The sequence below is a fragment of the Aquarana catesbeiana genome, linkage group LG03 (assembly GCF_042186555.1).
Source record: "Aquarana catesbeiana isolate 2022-GZ linkage group LG03, ASM4218655v1, whole genome shotgun sequence".
NCBI classification, from domain to species: domain Eukaryota; kingdom Metazoa; phylum Chordata; class Amphibia; order Anura; family Ranidae; genus Aquarana; species Aquarana catesbeiana.
In genome coordinates this window covers 311,643,035-311,664,390 of record NC_133326.1, presented here as the reverse complement: position 1 = coordinate 311,664,390, position 21,356 = coordinate 311,643,035, and the positions used below count along the sequence as shown (strand labels likewise).

Sequence of the window (21,356 nt, the reverse complement as noted above, 5' to 3'; positions counted from 1 at the left end):
AAATCCCTGGTGTTCCTGCCAGTCCCCTTGCTTTCCTATTAAAAACTGACCACACTAAGCAGGAGAACACAATGGGGTCAGTCCTCTAGCTGTGCTGGGAACTCAGCCTGCTCTCCTCCAATGGTCAGATTTGCCCTGATACACCCACCCTGCACAGCCTTTCACTGGGAAGCCCAATGTGCTGCTGCTTCTCCTCCCCCCAGCTCTTATCCAGCTGAGAACAGAGGGAACATAGTGATCACTTATAAAAAAAAAAAAAAAGGAAAAAAAAAAAGGTATTATTTTTATATCTATACACAAGTGTTTTGCCCGATAGGTGATCCTGGCACAAAGCTTTTGGTTGGGGCATCAATGATTGTGTACCCACAGTCTCCAACATTGGAGGCAAAGTTACGTAAATAATAAGCACGGTGTGAGGTACACGTGCAGTAAGCTCAACAGACACCAATGCCAATAATCGCAAACTGTGTTAAAACTACTTTAACATTTTTCTCTTGAATAATAAGTAAAAAAAAAAACATCGTAAGACACAATGCAAAGCCGTATTCTCCCATAATCAAAATGCACTAGAGAAAATGGAAAATAAACAAAAATCATTCATGTTACATATCTTCCAACAATCTAAGAATCAAAGACATAATACTGCTATAGTAGAAGTCAGCTGGATTAATCAGGTAGCCACAATGACTCCTTTATTATTCGTCTAGAAGACAACAGGAGTAGAATATCATAGCCATTAAAGCTCAGCTCACATACAATACTCAAGCTCCCTCACGAGAACCGCTCAGAGGAGGGAGGCCTTGCAACCCCAATAAAGGAAGTGAATGTCCCGCCTTTGCAACGTGGGGACATCCCAACACAGAAAATATTTGAACTAAACAGGGTAAGAAAAGAAGAAAAGAAAGGGGAATACAGTATACAGCCACTTGCCAACCCTCAAATCCGGGAAGGCTGCCTAAAAGGAGATATACCGGGAATCACCCATAAGGTATTTAATCCAGGGGTTCCAGCATTTCTCAAAAAGTTTACCTATGTCATTCAGTATTGCGTAAAGACACTAATTTACCATGATCCATGACAGTTTAGTCTTGACCAAGTCAAATGGTATTGTGGCAGACATCCAGGACCTGGCTTTGGCTATTTTCGCTGTTACCAACATGAAATGAATCAGTCTTCTCAGACTGCTTTCACATTTTACAGCATTTTATAAAATGAGGTTGTTGAACTTGCCAAGGTAACACCCACAAAGATGTTTCAGGAACTATTCTTTTTTGCTATGGTTAAGCAGCTCTTGAACCACCCATTGAAGGTGTGCAGATGTCAAAGAATCCATTGATGCCTGCAATTAATTTTGACTAGAGATTACAGAATCCATCTATCAAATTTTAAATTTGACTCAAATCTGACAAATGTGCACAGGTGGATATCCATAAGCTTAAGTTATCCTCTGGTTGATTGGCCAAGCCCAATCTGTCAGACAACAACATGGAGTCTTCAACACATAATATAGAGTCAGAATAGTAAGACTAATTGACCACAAGCTGGTAGCAAGGCAGATGAGAACACAACGATGAAACATGGAGTCTCCCACACATGGACCACAAGTTGGTGGAGTGGCAGATGGGAACCCAGTAGTTCATGCCAATTATTCGAGGTGTTGACTTCTAACCATTCCTTAATCTATCCTACTTAATGTCTATACTTTCTACAGTGAGGTTGTTGAGAAGATTCTGCCTGATCCATTTTATACAAAACTGCAATTCATGTGTGGTACAGAAGCTGCTCAGTGATAGCGAACAAACAACACATTAAATCAGTGAAAATCTAACATATTCTAAGTTGCATAGCAGATTATAACATGTGTGAAAAAAAAAAACAAAAAAAACACACACACTATACCTAATGCTTTTACTGGTTACCATCAAGTGAGATTCTGTCATCCGGAATATATTATGAATAGCTCGAGCAGCTAAGACTTGTCGCATGGCCTCAAAGATGACCTTGTTGGTGTGATCCGATTTTACTGCCATTGATCCTAAGAAGCGAACTACAAACATCTGTTGCAGAAGTAATCCTGAAAAATAATACAATTATTACAAAACAAAACAGTAATTCAACTGTAATAAGCATTTCCATACTGCTCCCTAAAAATAAAAAATAAATTAAATTATCAAACTTTACTACAGTTTTATTGCTTCTAATTCTTCCAATCTTTTCCCCTAGTAACTTGCATCCCAACACTGTTGTTCCATAGCCGGTAACTTCTTTGTTCACTTGATTGTTCAGCAAAGGCTTGTAAAACTCAGCAACCATGGCTAGTGGCTATGTAAAATAATCAGTGAATATAGGCACACCCCGCCCCAAAACATTCCTTCCTAATCAAGATGTTAGCAGGATAGTTATTTAAAGATCTTTACCATCATAACAATATACAAACCCAAATTAAATTCCACATAGTTACCCAGCAACTGTACCTCTGGAAACAGGAAAGCATTTGCTTTATTGTATCACTATGTAGTAAAACTATGGCCAAATTCCTCTGCATAACTATGGCCACACAGAACTTTGTATTCCTAGGATGACATTTTTTCTGTTTCAATTGTTTTTATTAATAGTTTTAAAAAAGATAAAGGATCATTTGGCAGACAAATCCTCGCACGCTCCAGACGTGTAACAAAAGAGGCTAGGATGACATTTTTTACAAAATATTAGAAAGAATTTAAAAGTTCACCTATCAGAACTGGTCGTTGACAACCTGAGAACTCCATATATAGTCAAAAAAAGGTCTCAAGCCCACAAGGTTCTGATGGAAAGAGAGGGAGGGGAGGGGATAGACTGATGAACAGCCTGAGAAGTTAACTAGCTGTGGTTGAAAAAAAAAACACAAGATAATGGTGTCGATATATGGTAGAAGGTAATGGATGAAAAATGGATATTTCAACGAGGAAACAGTTGCTGTGATATTAATGGTATGGATATGCAGTCCGGAATCATCCCTGATAGATGGCTGTAGAGCAACCTGTGTATATGTAATTAGGACTATCCCTCTATGATAACCAGGGGAATGAGACCTAAAAAACAGTGGAACACATTGCAGTTAAAGATTTAAACCAGACAGTGTTGTAGCTGCATCCTGGTTTTATTCATCAAAAGTGGCATAACCTGAATTATAGTCTTTAACATGTATGTTATATTCACAGGTCAGGGTAATCAGCATTTATTGTTTCCCCATACCCAGCATGATATCTCAGGCAATATTGAGTATAGGGGCCGGCCATACGATACCCTTCTGTAGTGTTGCTCTCCACGGTAAGTCAGCTGCAAGAAATTATCTTGTGTGTTTTATCCAAGAGTCCTGCAGCTGTCCTTCGGTATAGGCGCTAAACAGCGCATAAGTCCCTTCCAATAATCCACGATCTTCACGCTGTATTACAGCTATCAGGTTAGCCAACCTCCCTAGCTCGCCGTGAGCTCACTTCCGGGACACGATGGAAAGGAGAGGCGTCACGTGATGCTGGTGACATTAAAACCTGAGCACTCCACCTGCCCTTTCCCAAATGTCCTCCATGTTCCCAGCAAAACCCTTCGCATTGATGCCACTTATCTTCACCACTTCTAGAAGACCTACCGTTATCTCTTACTATTAAGCAACCAGCTGTGTAACACATTTTTCTAACCCTGGCAGGGCTGCATGTGATGTCTCCCCAAAAAAGGCCCTCGAGTTGCATAACTATACCCCGAAGCCCCACACACTTGAGATCTGGCAAAGGTTTACACAACAGTAGCTCAGCGATTACCTCATAAACAAAGACGCGCAGTTGAAACATACTAGGCCAGGTACTGGAACGCATACCTACAACCCCAAGTTGCTGGCTTGCCCATAAAAATTGCATAACACCAACACCATAAGTACTTCATAAAGTGTCTAATATTAAAAGAAAGGAATTTGAACAATATGTACACTAGAAGTTGTAGACTCATACTACATCAACATAAAGATGATGATATACAATTGTAGTAAAAATGCTACACAAGACAATAGTCCTTGACCATGGCAGAGTATATTTGTGAAGATGTTGCACTGCATAATAAAAGTAATAAAAGCAGTGGGAGTAAACAGCCAGTAAAGAGTTATGGATCAGATGGAAAATGAGGCACCAAAAACCAAATCTACACAGCATTAGACAGGCTGTCCAGCTGCACGTGTGGTTTCACTGTATATGTTACCTGGACCATGGGATTACTTAGTATCACAAGGTACTTTACATTCGAGCACTGTGCTCTACTTCATCATCTCCTTTGCATTAACAGTTTCCTTTTTGGTTTTATTTCTTGTTGCTTTTGGAGATTGGCAACTCTTTTAGCCACTTCTGTCGCACCAGTTCTATTTTTCATCTACACTAGGTGACACCTTATTAATCATACTATATCTCTTGGCGTTTCTATGGTCCTTATAAGCAGGGGCTATACTCCATCACTTTGTGTTAGCAGCAATGGATCTGTCACATTTATACACATTAATTTACTTTAAAGAGTTTTTCTTTTTCGGAGTTGACATGCGGCCCCATTATCTAACACCCATGGCGACCTGTATCCTGCTGGGGGCAACTTTGTGTGCACCTGATGCTCCCATGGACCTCTGTGACCTCTGGGGATAGACATTGTTGGTGGCCACTTTGCTCTACAGTATTGCATAGGCTGAACTTGACATTGCATGTGAGTCACTGCTGGTTGGAAAACCATTTTCCTCCCGATTTTATTTATTTTTTATAAATTTGGTCTTTACCTAGATTACGATGTCAATATGCATTTTTTTCAGATTTGCTCAGCATACGCTCCTGATGAGTGAGCTATATCCACAAAACGCATCGAGCTCTATATAATGCAGGTTTGATCCCCTTCAGGGTTTCAACATAAGTACAAGTTTTGACTCTAACATGTGATTTGATCATGGTATGTACAAGGTTTATTACATTTCAGACCTCATGATACATTACATTATGGCTCACATATGGCCAATTGCTCGTGTACTCTATTATTTCTATGTATATATTGACTCCCAATGTGTTTTATATATGAAGCAATAGTTGTTATTAGGTTTATGTACTTTATGTTGCATTTTATATCGCTTATGCCAATAAACGCCATTACTTTTTTTTATTTAGTCTGACGATACTTGCTTCATTTAAAGTCCCAACCTCCTTTTTTATTTTTAATTTTAAATGTTTATTGTGTTTCACAAGAAAAAGAATACAAAAACATCACCAATTGGGCATACCCTGGCGTTAATTTGCGTACATAAAAGGCAAATGAGTACAAAGCATGAGGAGTATTAACGTGTAGCTTCTACCAAGCTACATCAAAGCTAAAGGGATTAGTTTTAGACAAACGATTATAAAACAGAGATATATAAAGGCATACAATATCACTATAATGAGCGGACAATATCACTATAATGAGCGGTTAGAATACTGTGGAAGAGATCTCCAAAGGGTAACAACAGTGGTGTCGTAAACAATAAGAACTGTTTTGAGTATCATAACAAGGTATTTTCAGGTATGTGGAGTAGGAAGGGAGGTAGAGGACCTGTTCCAGGAAAGGTAGGACAACTAACACCAAGGTGCACTTCTAGAGTCATAGATCCAAAGTTCCCAGGCTTTGTTAAATCAGTTTGTGGATATGTTGGCTTTGGCAAAAGAAAACTCCATTAGGAAGTGCAGGTTAAGTAGTTGGATGGTCCCAACCTCTTTTTTATTTCAAGTTATTACTAAGGTATTACTAAGTAATAACAGAAGGAAGAGAGAAAACAAATAGCTGGTGTAACTGCTAGGTCATTGCATACTGTGGACTATTGAGGTACAAATAAAGGCTCCTGTATGACATTCTAAACAAGTACAAATCCAGTTATCCAATTACTCTATGAGGCACAAACCTCATAAAAATAAACAAAGAACGTCCTTTACTTTCCTTGACCGAGCAAAACTCTTCATGATTTGTGTATCACATGTTCCTACTCCCAAATACTGCAGCCCACAGTAGAGGGGAGGGGATGTGTTGTGTTAGCAACAGAGACCGAGCTGTCAAACCAGGATGCAGTTGTCAGGACTATGCTTGGCCAGGTGATGATTGATAGGCTAGAGCAGTGATGACGAACCTTGGCACCCCTGATGTTTTGGAACTACATCTCCCATGATGCTCAACTACACTGCAGAGGGCATGAGTTTCATGGGAAATTTTGTTCCAAAACATCTGAGGTGCCAAGGTTCACCATCACTGGGCTAGAGGCGTGTGAATCAGCAGTAACAATACTGATAGCCACGCTTGCTGCAATATTTTTATTTATTTCATCCCACTGTAGTGCAAGCATGGATAGCCTACATGACAGTAGTAATTCTGCTGTCAATTCAGGAGCAATAAAGCATTGTTGCCACACCATCACAGGAAGCTGCAGTAGGTGGACATCACTGGCATGTATTTGTGGGACTTTGCAAAGGGAAAGGGAAAGTGCAGATGCACATATAGCACAAATTATTATTTTTTTAATGGGAAGCCATAGTTCTACTACATTAATACTCCTATTACAGAGCATCGTTGAACTCCAAACTTGAAAGCCAAGTGGATCAATACAATTGTCCTGGATAGCCTTCAGATAGTCATAGAATCAACAGAATAGTGACCAGTCTCTGCAGCATACCGCCACTCCCAGAGACTCTGGTGCAGCCATGATATAACAACTGGTAAGGCCTAAAGATGATGCCATAATACCACCAATTATAATTTAATAATATTAAAATACATACACAGAAGTGGATCTGTTTATAAAGGTTTTTACAAAAGAGTCACAAAACGGTCACCCAAGGGTTACATATTTTCTAATTTGATGCAATTGGAAAAACTGTTTGAATCTTGGGTAAAAAACATTTATAAAGAGACCCATGGGCTCTGTACACAGGAAAGCAACTCAATTAGAAGCTTTTTGGGGAGTTGAGACACCATCAAATCTGTGTTCTGTCAATGCTTAAGATAGAAAATATTACTCAATACAATACTTCAGCTTTATGTTAGCATTTTGTAAGCTGGTTTCTGACCTGGTCTATTAATATTGATAATGTACTTAATGTATTACCTTCCTCTGCCGGGTTTTCACCGGTGTCTTCAGATTCTCCAAACGGATTTGTGCGCCTGAAAATACAACACATATGAAAAACAATTTGTACTACACAGCACGTATATTATGGAGGCTTTATTGTATACTTCATGGAACACTTCAAGTAAATTGTCACTGCATGATATTGTACCAACTTTAATGTATTATGAACATTTTCTGAATCACTGACCTGTAAAACTATGTAGAAGATTGTTAAACTATAAATGGCATGCTTGAATATTCAGCACTTAAAGTAGAACATTGAAAAGAGGAAACCCACAGAGTGCCACTCCACTGCTTAGGGGACCAGATACAACTTTACTCCAATAAAAGTCAGGGGGACAAATCAAAAAGTAGCCAACCAGCTGCTGACAAGGCCTTTGCTTGTAATCACATTGGAAAGAATAATATTAAAAGTTCTAGTTCACCTCTAGTCTATTCTCATTGTTTTCAATGAAGACCTGACGAAGGGGGTATTTTTGGACCCCCAAATGCATTGGCTACTTTTGGATAGTCCTTCTGTCTTTAATTGGAATAAAGTTGCATCTGAACCTCTAAGCAGGGATGTGGCACTTTAACTCTCATTTTTATTACATTTTGCTACAAGCCAAGAAGACCGTTGAGATCCGCTGGGGTGTAGAAGCCACCTGCCCCGGAACCAGATTATTTGCATCAACATCATTACTTTATAATAGCAATAACAATAATTTAACCTTATGGGCCCAGTGCTATTTTTTCCACTTTGCTCATCTAACTTTTATTCTGGCATACACGACATTTGCATTGCTGTCCCCTCTATTACTGATAGTACTGTTCGCTTTCTGTATTGACTTGAATCTGAGCCTGTATAATTGACAACCAACATTGCCTAGTTTAATCACCACCCTTTCTTTAAGCCTACTCTAGTCTTGTCCACCCTCACCAAAGCACAAAAAGAAAACTGAACAGCAGAGAAACATGTGACATGAAATTACATTCCCAAAAAGAGTAGGCATTTTGATTTCCGAATATAGATGGAGTAGAGTTTTCTTCTGAAATGACAGATCTCAACTAGAAGTTAAATTTGAAGTAGAGAAAAGGTGCACAGACGTGACAGTGAATTTATACCGGTTTCCTCTGTTTTGGTCCTGGAATTCAGTGGCTGGCAGAACAATGTCAAACTGAATAGGTGTGCCCGGGACTATTAACTGCTCTGGTTGCAGTTCCTCTGTGCCATCTTCAGTCACATGGTTAGTAGGCTCTCTCTGTGGTACATTCTGTCTTAAGCTTTCACTGCACAGATAAAATGAACAAGCACAAGTCATCACATACTGTACATTAAAGTCAGACTCTGGCCTTTTCTAAAGTTTTGGGCAGACTTAAAAAAAGGTCTACTTCTGCCAAATTTTTATTGCGGTCCATGATCCCTTGGGGAGATATTACCTCTCTGTAAGGAGCAATCGTCAAGGGGGCAGGAATTCACAGACCATAATAATAACCTGACAAATGTTCTAATTATTCCCCATTGTACTGTAAAATTGAGTTGTGTAGAAGTCTGTATATACACTGGAGAGTACCCTTGCCTTCTTTCCCAACAGGAAGTGCAGGGAAGTCTCCCAAATGGGGACACTGACCACAATAAAAAAACGATAGACATTCTGTCTTCCCCACTCTGTTCAAAACTAAAAATAAAGGAAAAAAATAAAAGATATATTTATATCGACGGTTCTATAAGGTCTGCACCATACCCTGTAAAATTAAAACTGTTAAAACTGTTGGAATATAACAATATTATATATATATATATATATATATATATATATATATATATATATATATATACAGAGCCTTGCAAAAGTATTCACCCCCCTTGGCATTTTTTGTGTTTTGTTGCCACACAACCTGGAATTAACATGGATTGTTTGAGGATTTGCGTCATTTAATTTACGGAACATGCCCACAACTTTGAAGATTTCTTTTTTTTATTGTGAAGCAAACAACAAATAGGACAAAATAACAGAAAAAGTCAATGTGCATAACTATTCACCCCCCCCCACAATACTTTGTAGAGCCACCTTTTGCGGCTATCACAGCTCCAAGTCACTTTGGATAAGTCTCTATGAGCTTGTCACATCTTACCACTGGGATTTTTGCCCATTCCTCCTTGCACAACTGCTCCAGCTCCTTCAAGCTGGATGGTTTGCGCTTGTGAACAGCAATCTTTAAGTCTGACCACAGATTTTCTATTGGATTGAGGTCTGGGCTTTGACTAGGCACCATTCCAACACATTTACAGGTTTCCTCTTAAACCACTTAAGTGTTGCTTTAGCAGTGAGTTTGGGGTCATTGTCCTGCTTGAAGGTGAACCTCCATCCTACCCTCAAATCACACACAGAGTGGTACAGGTTTTGCTTAAGAATATCCCTGTATTTAGCACCATCCCTCAACTCAGACCAGTTTCTCAGTCTCGACTGCTAAAAAACATCCCCATAGCAGGATGCTGCCACCACCATGTTTCACTGTGGGGATGGTGTTCTTTGGGCGATGTGATGTGTTGGGTTTGCGCTAGACATAACGCTTTCTTTGATGGCCAAAAAGTTCAATTTTAATCATATCAGATAAGAGCACCTTCCTCTATACATTTTAGGAGTCTCCCACATACCTTTTCGCAAACTCAAAATGTGCCATTTTGTTTTTGCTGAAAGCAATGGCTTTCTTCTGGCCACTCTGCCATAAAGCCTAACTCTATGGAGCGAACGGCTTATTGTCGTGCTATATACAGATACTCCAGTCTCTGCTGTGGAACTCTGCAGCTCCACCAGGGTTACCTTAGGTCTCTGTGTTGCCTCTCTGATTAATGCCCTCCTTACCCGGGAGTTTTGGTGTGCGGCCTTTTTCTTGGCAGGTTTGCTGTTGTGCCATGTACTTTCCATTTGGTTATGATACATTTGATGGTGCAACTAGGGATCATTAAAGATTTGGATATTTTTTTATAACCTAACCCTGACTTGTACTTCTCAACAACATTGTCCCTTACTTGTTTGGAGATTGATCTTCATGGCAGTGTTTGGTTAGTGGTGCCTCTTGCTTAGGTGTTGCAGCATCTAGGGCCTTTCAATAAGGTGTGTATATGTAATGACAGATCATGTGACACTTAGATTGCACACAGGTGGACATCATTTCACCAATTATGTGACTTCTGAAGGTAATTGGTTGTAGCAGGGCTTTTTATGGACTTCATAACAAAGGGGTTGAATACATACGCACATGCCAATTATCAGTTTTTTATTTCTGAAAAATAGTTTTATGTATATATTTTTCTAATTTTACTTCACCAACTTAGACTATTGTGTTCTGATCAATCACATATAATTCAGATTAAAAAAACATTGAACTAAAGGCTGTAATGTAACAAAATAGGTAAAAAGCCAAGGGGGTGAATACTTTTGCAAGGCACTGTATATAAATATAAATAAATATATAAAAAAAAATGCTTTTACCTGTTCTGTGTATTTTCAAGTCTCTTGTCAAAGCTGGTGATGGGGGTAACTGCCTCTTGAGCTGTCTGGTTTAACCTGATAGCTACAGCCTAATAGAGAAATTGAGAACAGTCAGACCATTAAGGCAAACTCACAACGCCACCAGGATATTCCTTCATGAATGAATTACCTCTGGATTATCTGTCAAGTAGATCTGTCTTGAAATGTTATTGATAGCACAAATCCACTAAACCAAAAGGAAAAGAAAAAAATATTAATGTAAATCTATTCAGGTGGTCTGTTAACTTCAGTATACATCTCTCTATGTCCAGTGATTGTGGATGCAATTCAAGATACAATAAAGGCATTTTCAGTATACCATTGCTGGGGGTCCCAGGGCACTCTGCAATGTATGAAAACATATGAGCTGGCATCTTGAATTATATGCTTTATATTACAAAGAATAGTGCAGCACTAGATATCACAATTAATGCATCTCCTCATCCAATAAATCAATACATGAAAGATAAAATAGTTATTGGAAAGGAAACAATAGGATTTTTAATACAGCTTACCTGTAAAATCCTTTTTTTGGAGTACATCACGGGACACAGAGCAGCCATAGTAATTACTATAGTATGTGGGCTATACACCACCTATGGGTAAATGGACACTGGCACACCCAAAGACAGGAAGTCCCCCTCTATATAACCCCTCCCATACAGGAAGTACCTCAGTTTTGTAGCAAAGCAATGAATATCCCAATAAAGAGGGAAGGGACGTCTGTGTCCCGTGATGTACTAGAAGAAAACGATTTTACAGGTAAGCTGTATTAAAAATCCTATTTTCTTTATCGTACATCATGGAACACAGAGTCACAGAGAACACAGGGATGTCCCAAAGAATTGTCCTTGAGGGGAGGGAGACACATATCAAAGCAGGCCACCATCATACGTGAGGACCTATACTGCTGCCTGCAGCACACTGTGCCCAAAAGCGGCATCCTCCCTCCGCCTTACATCCATCTGGTAAAATTTTGCAAATGTATTGAAGACCAAGTCGCTGCCTTGCAAATCTGAGCCATAGAGGCCTGGTGACGCACTGCCCATGACGCACTAATTGCCCTGGTAGAGTGCGCCCTAATCTGAAAAGGTGGAACCCTTCTTTTCAGTTCATAAGACTGACGAATAACCTGACAAATCCACTGAGAAATAGTCTATTTCAACGCTGCCTGCCCTTTTCTGGGCCCTTCTGGCAGCACAAACAAAGCACCAGTCTTCCGTATCTGAGCTGTCACCTTCAGACAGATCCTGACAGCTCTCGCCACATCGAGAGAATGCAACAATTTTTCTTCCGCAGAGCGAGGTTCTGGAAAAAAAGGAAGGCAGGGAGACATCTTTGTTCAAGTGAAAACTGGACAATACCATAGGAAAAAAGGTTGGGTGAGGACACAACCCCACCTTGTATTTATGAATAATTAAGTATGGCTCTTTACAGGAAGCATGACCAGTAAACGCCAGGTATGTTACAATACACCTTCTAGTCGTGAAAAACAGGTAAGGCATTTTGCTACTCAGAAGAAAACCCTTGAAGTGAAACAAAATGTGTTCCTTTCCCAGGTTCTTCATTTTTTTTTGTTAAACGTACCATTCCCGCTGCAGGATACTGCTGGAATCACAGCCAGACCCAATCTTAACCCATCACGGTGGGCCAGGTCTTTGCACAGACCTTCAAAGACCGGGTGCCCTTTGCATATTGGGGTCCACACCCTTGGACCTGTACAGCACCCTGCCAGGACAACCTTTGGTATAGTCATGTATCCAAGGGCCTGGATCCCAGGGTCCAGCCCTCTAAAGAGGAGCATTACAGGCAAAACCCCGCTGCTTCTTCCTCGAGGCTCGGGTGCCATCCATTTTGGCCATGTCATTTTGAAAATTTTTGTTTATTAACATTTTGGCCATGTCATTTTGAATGGATCCGACCGCATAGCCCCTTAATCCTGGCAATGATTTCTCCAACGGGGCTATCCATATTATAGCACTTCAATCCACCATGACCAACACCTTAAGATACTGGCGAAAAAACTGGAGGTACTTCCTGTATGGGAGGGGTTATATAGAGGGGGATTTCCTGTCTTTGGGTGTGCCAGTGTCCATTCACCTATATGTGGCGTATAACCCACATAGTAATTACTATGGCTGCTCTGTATCCCATGATGATAAAGAAAATCATAAAAAGTAAAAAGGAAGAATCACACTTATATACAAGGCACTTCCATTAAGTTCCAGCAAAAAAAGCGCTGTCACGTAAAACCACATGGAGTCAGCATGAGGAGACGTCCGTGGGTGACGTCAATCCATCTTGCACGCGTATTATCAAAAGGAGCAAGACTTCATTAGCGTAAAGGAAAGCACGTCATACACCCGTCTTAAATAGCAATGAATAATCCACAGAGTGTGATTCTTCCTTTTTATCAAATTAAATTTAAGCCAGCAGAGAGCACTAGATGTTTCCTGTTTTATTTGCATATATCGGGATATTGGGACACTGATGATAACCTTTTGAATGAATAAATGGTGGTGTTTGCGGCGCGTGAAAGAGTGTGTGTGGAAGAGGCAAAATGAATGAGGGTGGTTCTGCTTATATGTAAATAAAAAGTGTTGTGAAATGATATCAAACAAAAATCACATAAATAAACGTGATATAATCCTGATTGGCGTTATAACTCTCACTCTCTCATACTGGTTACTGGAAGTTCAACATGGTACCTCATGGCAAAGAACTCTCTGAGGAGCTGAAAAAAAGAATTATTGCTCTACATAAAGATGGCATATGCTATAAGAAGATTGGCAAGACCCTGAAACTGAGCTGCAGCACGGTGGCCAAGACCATACAGCGGTTTAACAGGACAAGTTCCACTCAGATCAGGCCTCGCCATGGTCGACCAAAGAAGTTGAGTGTACATGTTCAGCATCATATCCAGAGGTTGGCTTTGGGAAATAGATGTTTGAGTGTACCAGCATTGCTGCAGAGGTTGAAGGGGTGGGGGGTCAGCCTGTCATTGCTCAGACCATACGCCGCACACTGCACTAAATTGGTCTGCATGGCTGTTGTCCCAGAAGGAAGCCTCTTCTAAAGATGATGCACAAGAAAGCCGCAAACAGTTTGCTGAAGGCAAGCAGACTAAGGTCATGGATTACTGGAACCATGTCCTGTGGTCTGATGAGACCAAGATAAACTTATTTGGTTCAGATAGTGTCAAGTGTGTGTGGTGGCAACCAGGTGAGGAGTACAAAGAAAAGGGTGTCTTGCCTACAGTCAAGCATGGCGGTGGGAGTGTCATGGTCTGGGGCTGCATGAGTGCTGCCGGCACTGGGGAGCTACAGTTCATTGAGGGAACCCTGAATGCCAACATGTACTGTGACATACTGAAACAAAACATGATCCCCTCCCTTCGGAGACTGGGCCGCAGGGCAGTATTCCAACAAGATAACGACCCCAAACATACCTCCAGGATGACCACTGCCTTGCTGAAGAAGCTAAGGGTAAAAGTGATGGACTGGCCTAGCATGTCTCCAGACCTAAACCCTATTGAGCATCTATGGGGCATCCTTAAATGGAAGGCGGAGGAGCGCAAGGTCTCTAACATCCACCAGTTCCATGATGTCTTCATGGAGGAGTGAAAGAGGACTCCATTAGCAACCTGTGAAGTTCTGGTGAACTCCATACCCAAGAGGGTTAAGGCAGTGCTGGAAAAACATGGTGGCCACACAAAATATTGACACTTTGGGCCCAATTTGGACATTTTCACTTAGGGGTGTACTTACTTATGTTGCAAGCAGTTTAGACATTAAAACTGTGTGTCGAGTTATTTGGAGGGGGACAGCAAATTTACACTGTTATACAATCTGTATACTCACTACTTTACATTGTAGCAAAGTGTCATCACATGAAAAGACATAATAAAATATTTACAAAAATGTGAGGGGTGTACTCACTTTTTCACTTTTATATATATATATATATATATATATATATATATATATATATATATATATATATATATATATATATATATATATATATATATATATATATATATATACACCCACCGTTATTAAAGTAACTCATCTTGCTCTATCTCGTCTTCCCTCGCTTTTTTTGTTTATGCACTATTTTCATGTTTTCTCGCACCTTGAAGGAGGATTGCTGCAACCTCTGGTTGGTGGATGCTCTTTCTTTTCTTGTCATGGTATGTATTTTAAGGACTTGGTTTTACATCTTAAAAACATTAGAAAATATACATATTCTTCTCCTATTATGAATTCCTTTTTTGTTATGTTCAAAAATACTACGCATATCTATTATCTTCAAATGACATACAAATTGTTAAAATGTAATATATTTATTGCCTAGATAAAGGTCTCTAAAAAGTTTCTAAATGGTGTATAACAATTAAGTATATTACAGATACATGAACTTAATAGTGATTACAATGTATCTCTCAGTACCAATAGGAACTCCTGAAGAAGCTATCGGTGAAACGTATAGCGATCCATTGGCACCAACATTGCAAATTCATATGATTGTCCTCTAGCCAGAGGGAATCTTCTAGGACTACCTCGTAACCAGTGTCAAGGTCATCCATGCGATTTCTTTGTTTCAACTTTTTGATCTGTTCTCTTGTATGAGACAGTGTATCTTTCAGACATGTTCATGTTTTTTCCCCTTATGTGTTTTTTAATGCGATTTAAATAAATGATATATTTTTACTATAATACAAGACTATTATTCTTTCCTATTTGGGATTACAGTGGGAACCTTTAACCACTTCAGCCCCGGAAGATTTGGCTGCTCAATGACCAGAGCATTTTTTGCGATTCGGCACTGCGTCGCTTTAACTGACAATTGCGCGGTCATGCAACGCTGTGCCCAAACCAAATATACGTCCTTTTTTCCCCACAAATAGAGCTTTCTTTTGGTGGTATTTGATCATCTCTAATAAGATATAAGCAATAAGCATATATATTGATTGGTTTGCGCAAAGTTATAGCGTCTACAAAATAGGGGATAGATTTATGGCATTTTTATTATTATTATTTTTGATTTCACTAGTAATGGCGGCGATCGGCGATTTTTATCAAGACTGCGACATTATGGCGGACACATTGGACACGATTGACAATTATACAGCGATCAGTGCTATAAAAATGCACTGATTACGGTATAAATGTCACTGGCAGGGAAGGGGTTAACACTAGGGGGCGATCAAGGGGTTAACTGTGTTCCTGGACTGTGTGTTCTAACTGCAGGGGGAGGGGACTGACTAGAGGGGATGAGAGATCATGGTTCCCAGCTAATATATTGCAGAATGTGACACCACATCCAATGACAAATAGAGGTAAAACAAAAAAGAGGAAAAAGTACTTCAACTGCTTGCCGACCAGCCGCCGTCATTATACTGTGGCAGGTCGGCACGATCCCGCAAGCTGTCGTAGCTATACGTCGGCTCCTTTAAGTGGGATAACAGGCGCATGCGCGCCACCGAAAGCGCGCACACGCGCCTGCTGCGCTGCAGGGGTGCCGATGCTCGTGGCCGACGGTCGCGATGACTATATATGCAACCAATGACGTTATGTGCTCTGAAGGACCTGCCACCCAGGCCAGAGTCCTGTGCTCTAAACAGCGGCTCCACCAAGCATGTGTGGGAGTGATGTCATCCCGGCTCTAGCCAGTCACACAGCCGGAGTCCGCAGTGAAGATGAAAGTGGCCTCCAGCTGTGACATCGCATCGCTGAAATGCTTTGTTTTTTAGGTAAGTTTCACATAATGTACTAGTATGCGATGCATACTAGCACATTATGCCTTTACCTTGCAGATAAGAAAAAAAAAAATTATAAACAACCTTGCCCAGCGGTTTACAACCGCTTTAAGAAACCTTGTGTAAAGAAATATAGTCTCTCCCAAGTTGTGGTGACCAGGCCTGTTTTACTGAAATGTTTAAAAACTGATTAGTTTACAAAGTGACATTCATTTCTGGGTTCACCCCAAATTATAGCTGATGATTTCTTTTTTGCGTTGCCCTGTTTTATTATTCAGATAAAATATATTTTTGTAAGGGTAAGGGGAAAAAGTTGTTGGAAAAATGACAGCTAGCAGCAACTTACCTCTTCATATTCCCTTTTTCCTTCTGCTTGGAGGATGATGCTCCTAGAAAAGTAACACAGAACAGTGATTCTTCAAAGGAATATGTCACAAAGCAGAGCACCTGTGTCAAAAGGCTTTGATGCAACTAGCCACATTCAACTTATGTCTCAACATTAGATCTAGCCACTGGACCCAAACCACCACAGAATCACTGCCTGGAGCTAGCAAGTGGCACGTGAACTGGGAAATAACTGCTTCCATCAGAACCTTCTCAAGCAGGCAAGTTCCTAATGACCATACCTATGTACTTGTACACAAGCAACATAACTGAAACCAGAAGCAGATGACATGCTCTTCTGTTTGTAGGGTAGACTTGAAAGAGCGTTTTCCATGGGACACATAGCTTGAAATAACTGTCAAGCTACACAGATTACACATTTTCCAATGTCGTGACCAGTGATAGGCTTTGACAAGCAGCCTACCCATTAGGAAAACACCACTAGTTATTGCAAACTTGCAATGAAAAAAGATTGCACCATTTAAAAGGTATCATTATGGCAAACAGCAAACTTTTTTTTCTTCCTCTCAGGTGATAGTAAAAATTTGCCCAAAGCCCAAAAATGACACAGGATACATCAAAGTCATGTGATAGAACTACAGCCACAGCTGTTCACTTTACTAAATTATAGCGCCTTACCCACAATAGTCACGTAGTAATTTTTTGATTTTATGTGATTCTCTAGAGCTCAGACAGATCTATTTAAAAATATTTTGGAAGTATATAAAAAAAAAAAAAAAATCAAATCAACTTTCTCAAGCCCCACTAAATACAATCAAATTTCTCAACTGTGAGCAAAAACAGACATCTTTAAGAAGACCAAAAGGCTCAATTCAATCATTTATAATGCATGTGCCATTTGCTGTAATTTTCAGCCACGTGACAGTCACATTCAACTGTCTGACACAAGAAGCATTAGCGATGTGCATACCGGGATATTTAATAATGATCATTTACAGTAAAAGATATCAATCATTACAAATTCACCCTCTCCATGAGTGACCATTATTACTGGGACAGAAAGGGATGCTAGATCTAATTTTTTTTTTTCACCAAAATAAGAGGGAAGGGGACACCAGTTCCAATGGTAACTGTATAAGTGGGAAATTCCCATCACCAGAGATTTCCTCTTATTTCTGTTGTGTGTGTGTGAGAAGAGAAACGTCTCAGTAGAACAAAGATAGCAAAAAATACATTTACAGGAGTTTTAGCTCTACCCTAACTCCATCCACAATTTAAAAAAAAATAAATAAATAAAAAACAGTTTTAGCGTTATATATATATATATATATATATATATATATATATATATATATATATATATATATATATATATATATATATATATATATATATACATACACACACACACACACACACACACACACACTTTAATTTATGCCACATTGTTATTTCTGCCCTTTGAAAAAGTGAGAATATTTTGGGGGTTTTTCCACTCAAGTTAATTACACATTTCTATTACTCACGTCTTGCCACTGGGAGAAGTGATCTGGAAGCAGTATCGTCTATCCTCACAGTCCACTGCCATAACAGAACAATTGTCCAAGTCTTTAATAAGGCCCCCAGCCACCTCACCTCGGTGCTGACACATTAGGTTTCCGCCTTGTGTAAAGAAATATAGTCTCTCCCAAGTTGTGGTGACCAGGCCTGTTTTACTGAAATGTTTAAAACCTGTGATTAGTTTACAAGTGAAAATTACAGAAAATAAACAGCACTAGGTTGAGGTAACAGGCATCTAGAAGTCTAAGCTTAAAAAGGAGAAGCAGGGCCAAAGCTCTTTTTGCCCTACTTCTCCTGTGGGTCACAGGAGTACACTTAGCTCTGCGCATCACTCTGCCAGACCAAGCTTTTGGGGAGAGCCCAACTTTAATGTTGGCTCAGACTGTCAGCACACAACTCAGAGCCTGAGCCAGCCGCTCTTGCCCCTGCACAGCTCAGCGCTCCAGTGAGCGTTGGAGGGGCAGAGCACAGAGTAGGCTGACGCTCACAGCTCACTGAAGACTGAGAACGGAGCAATCAGTGGTCTTTGATCACTCAGCTCTTGGTCTTAGTGGCAGCAGGGAACAGATGCAGCATCAGACCAATGCTGCATCCACCAAGGCGAGTATGAAGGTTTGTTTTTCGTTTTTTTAAATTCCCATACTTCTCTTTTAACCATTCTTTCGTCAATCAAAACTGCTGTCAATTAGAATTTGGTTTCATTACTAAAAAATTTACTTTAAATGAAACACAATGGAGAATACCAAATGGCAGCACTAAATATTACGGTAACTTATTACCAGAAGGCCCACAATATGACCTGGATAAAATTTCAGTCTCAAATTCAAACCACCTGAAAAATGATCTAGATAGATTTGGAAAAATGGCCAGTTGCTTGACATAATTCAGTCGACATCTTGAAACCCCTGGACAGACATGTAATGCATTTGACAACAAGAAACATCTCCTTGCTAATTCTAGAACATTTAGCATACTATGGCATATCATAAGAAGTGACAGTTCAGGTTGATGCATCCTAAAAAAGGAATTTGGTGCTGTATTCCTACAAGAAGAGACACCGGTTACTTATAGCTGTGAGGTACTGACAGAAACAAACATCAGATATGCCCTAATAGAAAACAAGATGCACAATTGTATTTGGTCAAAATGAATCCATCAATAAATACTGTACATGGACATTAAGTAACATTTATATCAGATCATAAATCCTTGAAAATGACCATGAAAAATGATTTTGTATCTGTCCCACTTAGGTGACAAAGAAGGATGATGATACTTTCAAATATATGACAATGTAGTGACTTAAAAGGCCACTGAATAGGATTCTAGTTGCCAATATCCCAAGCAGACAGCCACATGAAAACAGGGATACTACTGATGAAGCATTTGAGACATAATTATAATTATTGGGTCACATTAATTATAATGTGGCCAAAAGTTTTGAGAATGACACAAACATAAAATTTTCACAAAGTCTGCTGCTTCAGTGTTTTTTAGATCTTTTTGTCAGATATTACACTAAGGGCTCTTTCACACGGGGCGGATCAGTGATGATCCGCCCCGTGAACACCCACTTGCTCAGCGGGGATCGCTCTGCGGATCCCCGCTGAGCAGGAAGATGACAGGTCCATCGCTGCACACTGTGCAGCGACGGACCTGTCAGAGCGCCGCTCTCCCCTATGGGGGATCGGGTGATGACGGACCGTAGTGTCCGTCGTCACTCAATCCGATCCGAAAATGGATGGAAAAGTAGGGTTTTCCTCCGTTACACTTTTCGGATCGGAGCAGGTCGGATGTCAGCGGACATGTCATCTCTGACATCCGACGCTCCACAGGGATACATGTATGTCCGTTTTTCATCCGAAAACGGAAGGATGAAAAACGGACATTACGCATCCCTCGTGTGAAAGAGGCCTAAAGGATAATTACAAGCATTTCATAAGTTTGCCGTGTTGACCCTTTTTTGTCAAGACCTCTGTAATTTGCCCTGGCATGCTGTCAATCAACTTCTGGGCCACATCCTGACTGATGGCAGCCCATTCTTGCATAAGCAATGCTTGGAGTTTGTCAGAATTTGTGGGTTTTTTGTTCACCCGCCTCATGAAGTTCTCAATGGGATTAAGGTCTGGGGAGTTTCCTGGCCATGGACCCAAAATTGTGAGGTTTTGTTCCCCAGGCCACTTAGGTATCACTTTTGCCTTATGGCAAAATGCTCTACCATGCTGGAAAAGGCATTGTTCGTTACCAAACTATTCTTGGATGGTTGGGAGAAGTTGCTCTCTGAGGATGTTTTTGTATCATTCTTTATTGCTGTGTTCTTAGGCAAAATTGTGAGTGAGCCCACTCCCTGGGCTGAGAAGCAACCCCACACGTGAATGGTCTCTGGATGCTTTACTGTTTGCATGACACAAGACTGATGGTAGTGCTCATCTTTTCTTCTCAGGGCAAGGTTTTTTCCCAGATGGCCCAAACTATCGGAAAAGGGGTTCATCAGAGAAAATGACTTTACCCTAGTCCTCAGCAGTCCAATCCCTGTACTTCATGCAGAATATCAGTCTGTCCCTGATATTTTTCCTGGAAAGAAGTTGCATTTTTTCTGCCCTTCTTGACACCAGGCCATCCTCCAAAAATCTTCGCCTCACTGTGTGTGCAGATGCACTCACACCTGCCTGCTGCCATTCCTGAGCAAGCTCTGCACTGGTGATGCCCCGATCCTGTAGCTGAATCAACAGTACAAGACATTTCTGGTACTTGCTGGGATTTCCTGGGCACCCTGAAGCCTTTTTCATAGCAACTGAACCTCTCTCCTTGAAGTTCTTGATGATCCGATAAATGGTTGATTTAGGTGAAATCTTAGTAGCAGTAATATACTTGCCTGTGAATCCCTGTTTGTGCAGAGCAATGATGACTGCACATGTTTCCTTGCAGGTAACCATGGTCAACAGAGGAAGAACAATGATTTCAAGCACCACCCTCCTTAAAGCTTCCAGTCTGTTATTCTAACTCAATCAGCATTACAGAGTGA

General features: G+C 40.3%; 1 protein-coding gene across 2 annotated transcripts in view; it reads right to left on the bottom strand.

Moving 5' to 3' along the window:
* The window catches only part of APPL2 (adaptor protein, phosphotyrosine interacting with PH domain and leucine zipper 2), a 151,111-nt gene that overhangs the window by 30,338 nt on the left and 99,417 nt on the right, over positions 1 to 21,356 (bottom strand). For both annotated transcript variants that reach the window (XM_073620281.1, XM_073620282.1), the window contains exons 11-17: positions 18,298 to 18,486; positions 16,773 to 16,815; positions 10,796 to 10,852; positions 10,627 to 10,715; positions 8,255 to 8,419; positions 7,127 to 7,182; positions 1,900 to 2,074 (exon numbers count right to left, since the gene is read on the bottom strand). In XM_073620281.1, the coding sequence (XP_073476382.1) occupies positions 1,900 to 2,074; positions 7,127 to 7,182; positions 8,255 to 8,419; positions 10,627 to 10,715; positions 10,796 to 10,852; positions 16,773 to 16,815; positions 18,298 to 18,486 (774 nt within the window). The remainder of the gene's footprint in view (positions 1 to 1,899; positions 2,075 to 7,126; positions 7,183 to 8,254; positions 8,420 to 10,626; positions 10,716 to 10,795; positions 10,853 to 16,772; positions 16,816 to 18,297; positions 18,487 to 21,356) is intronic.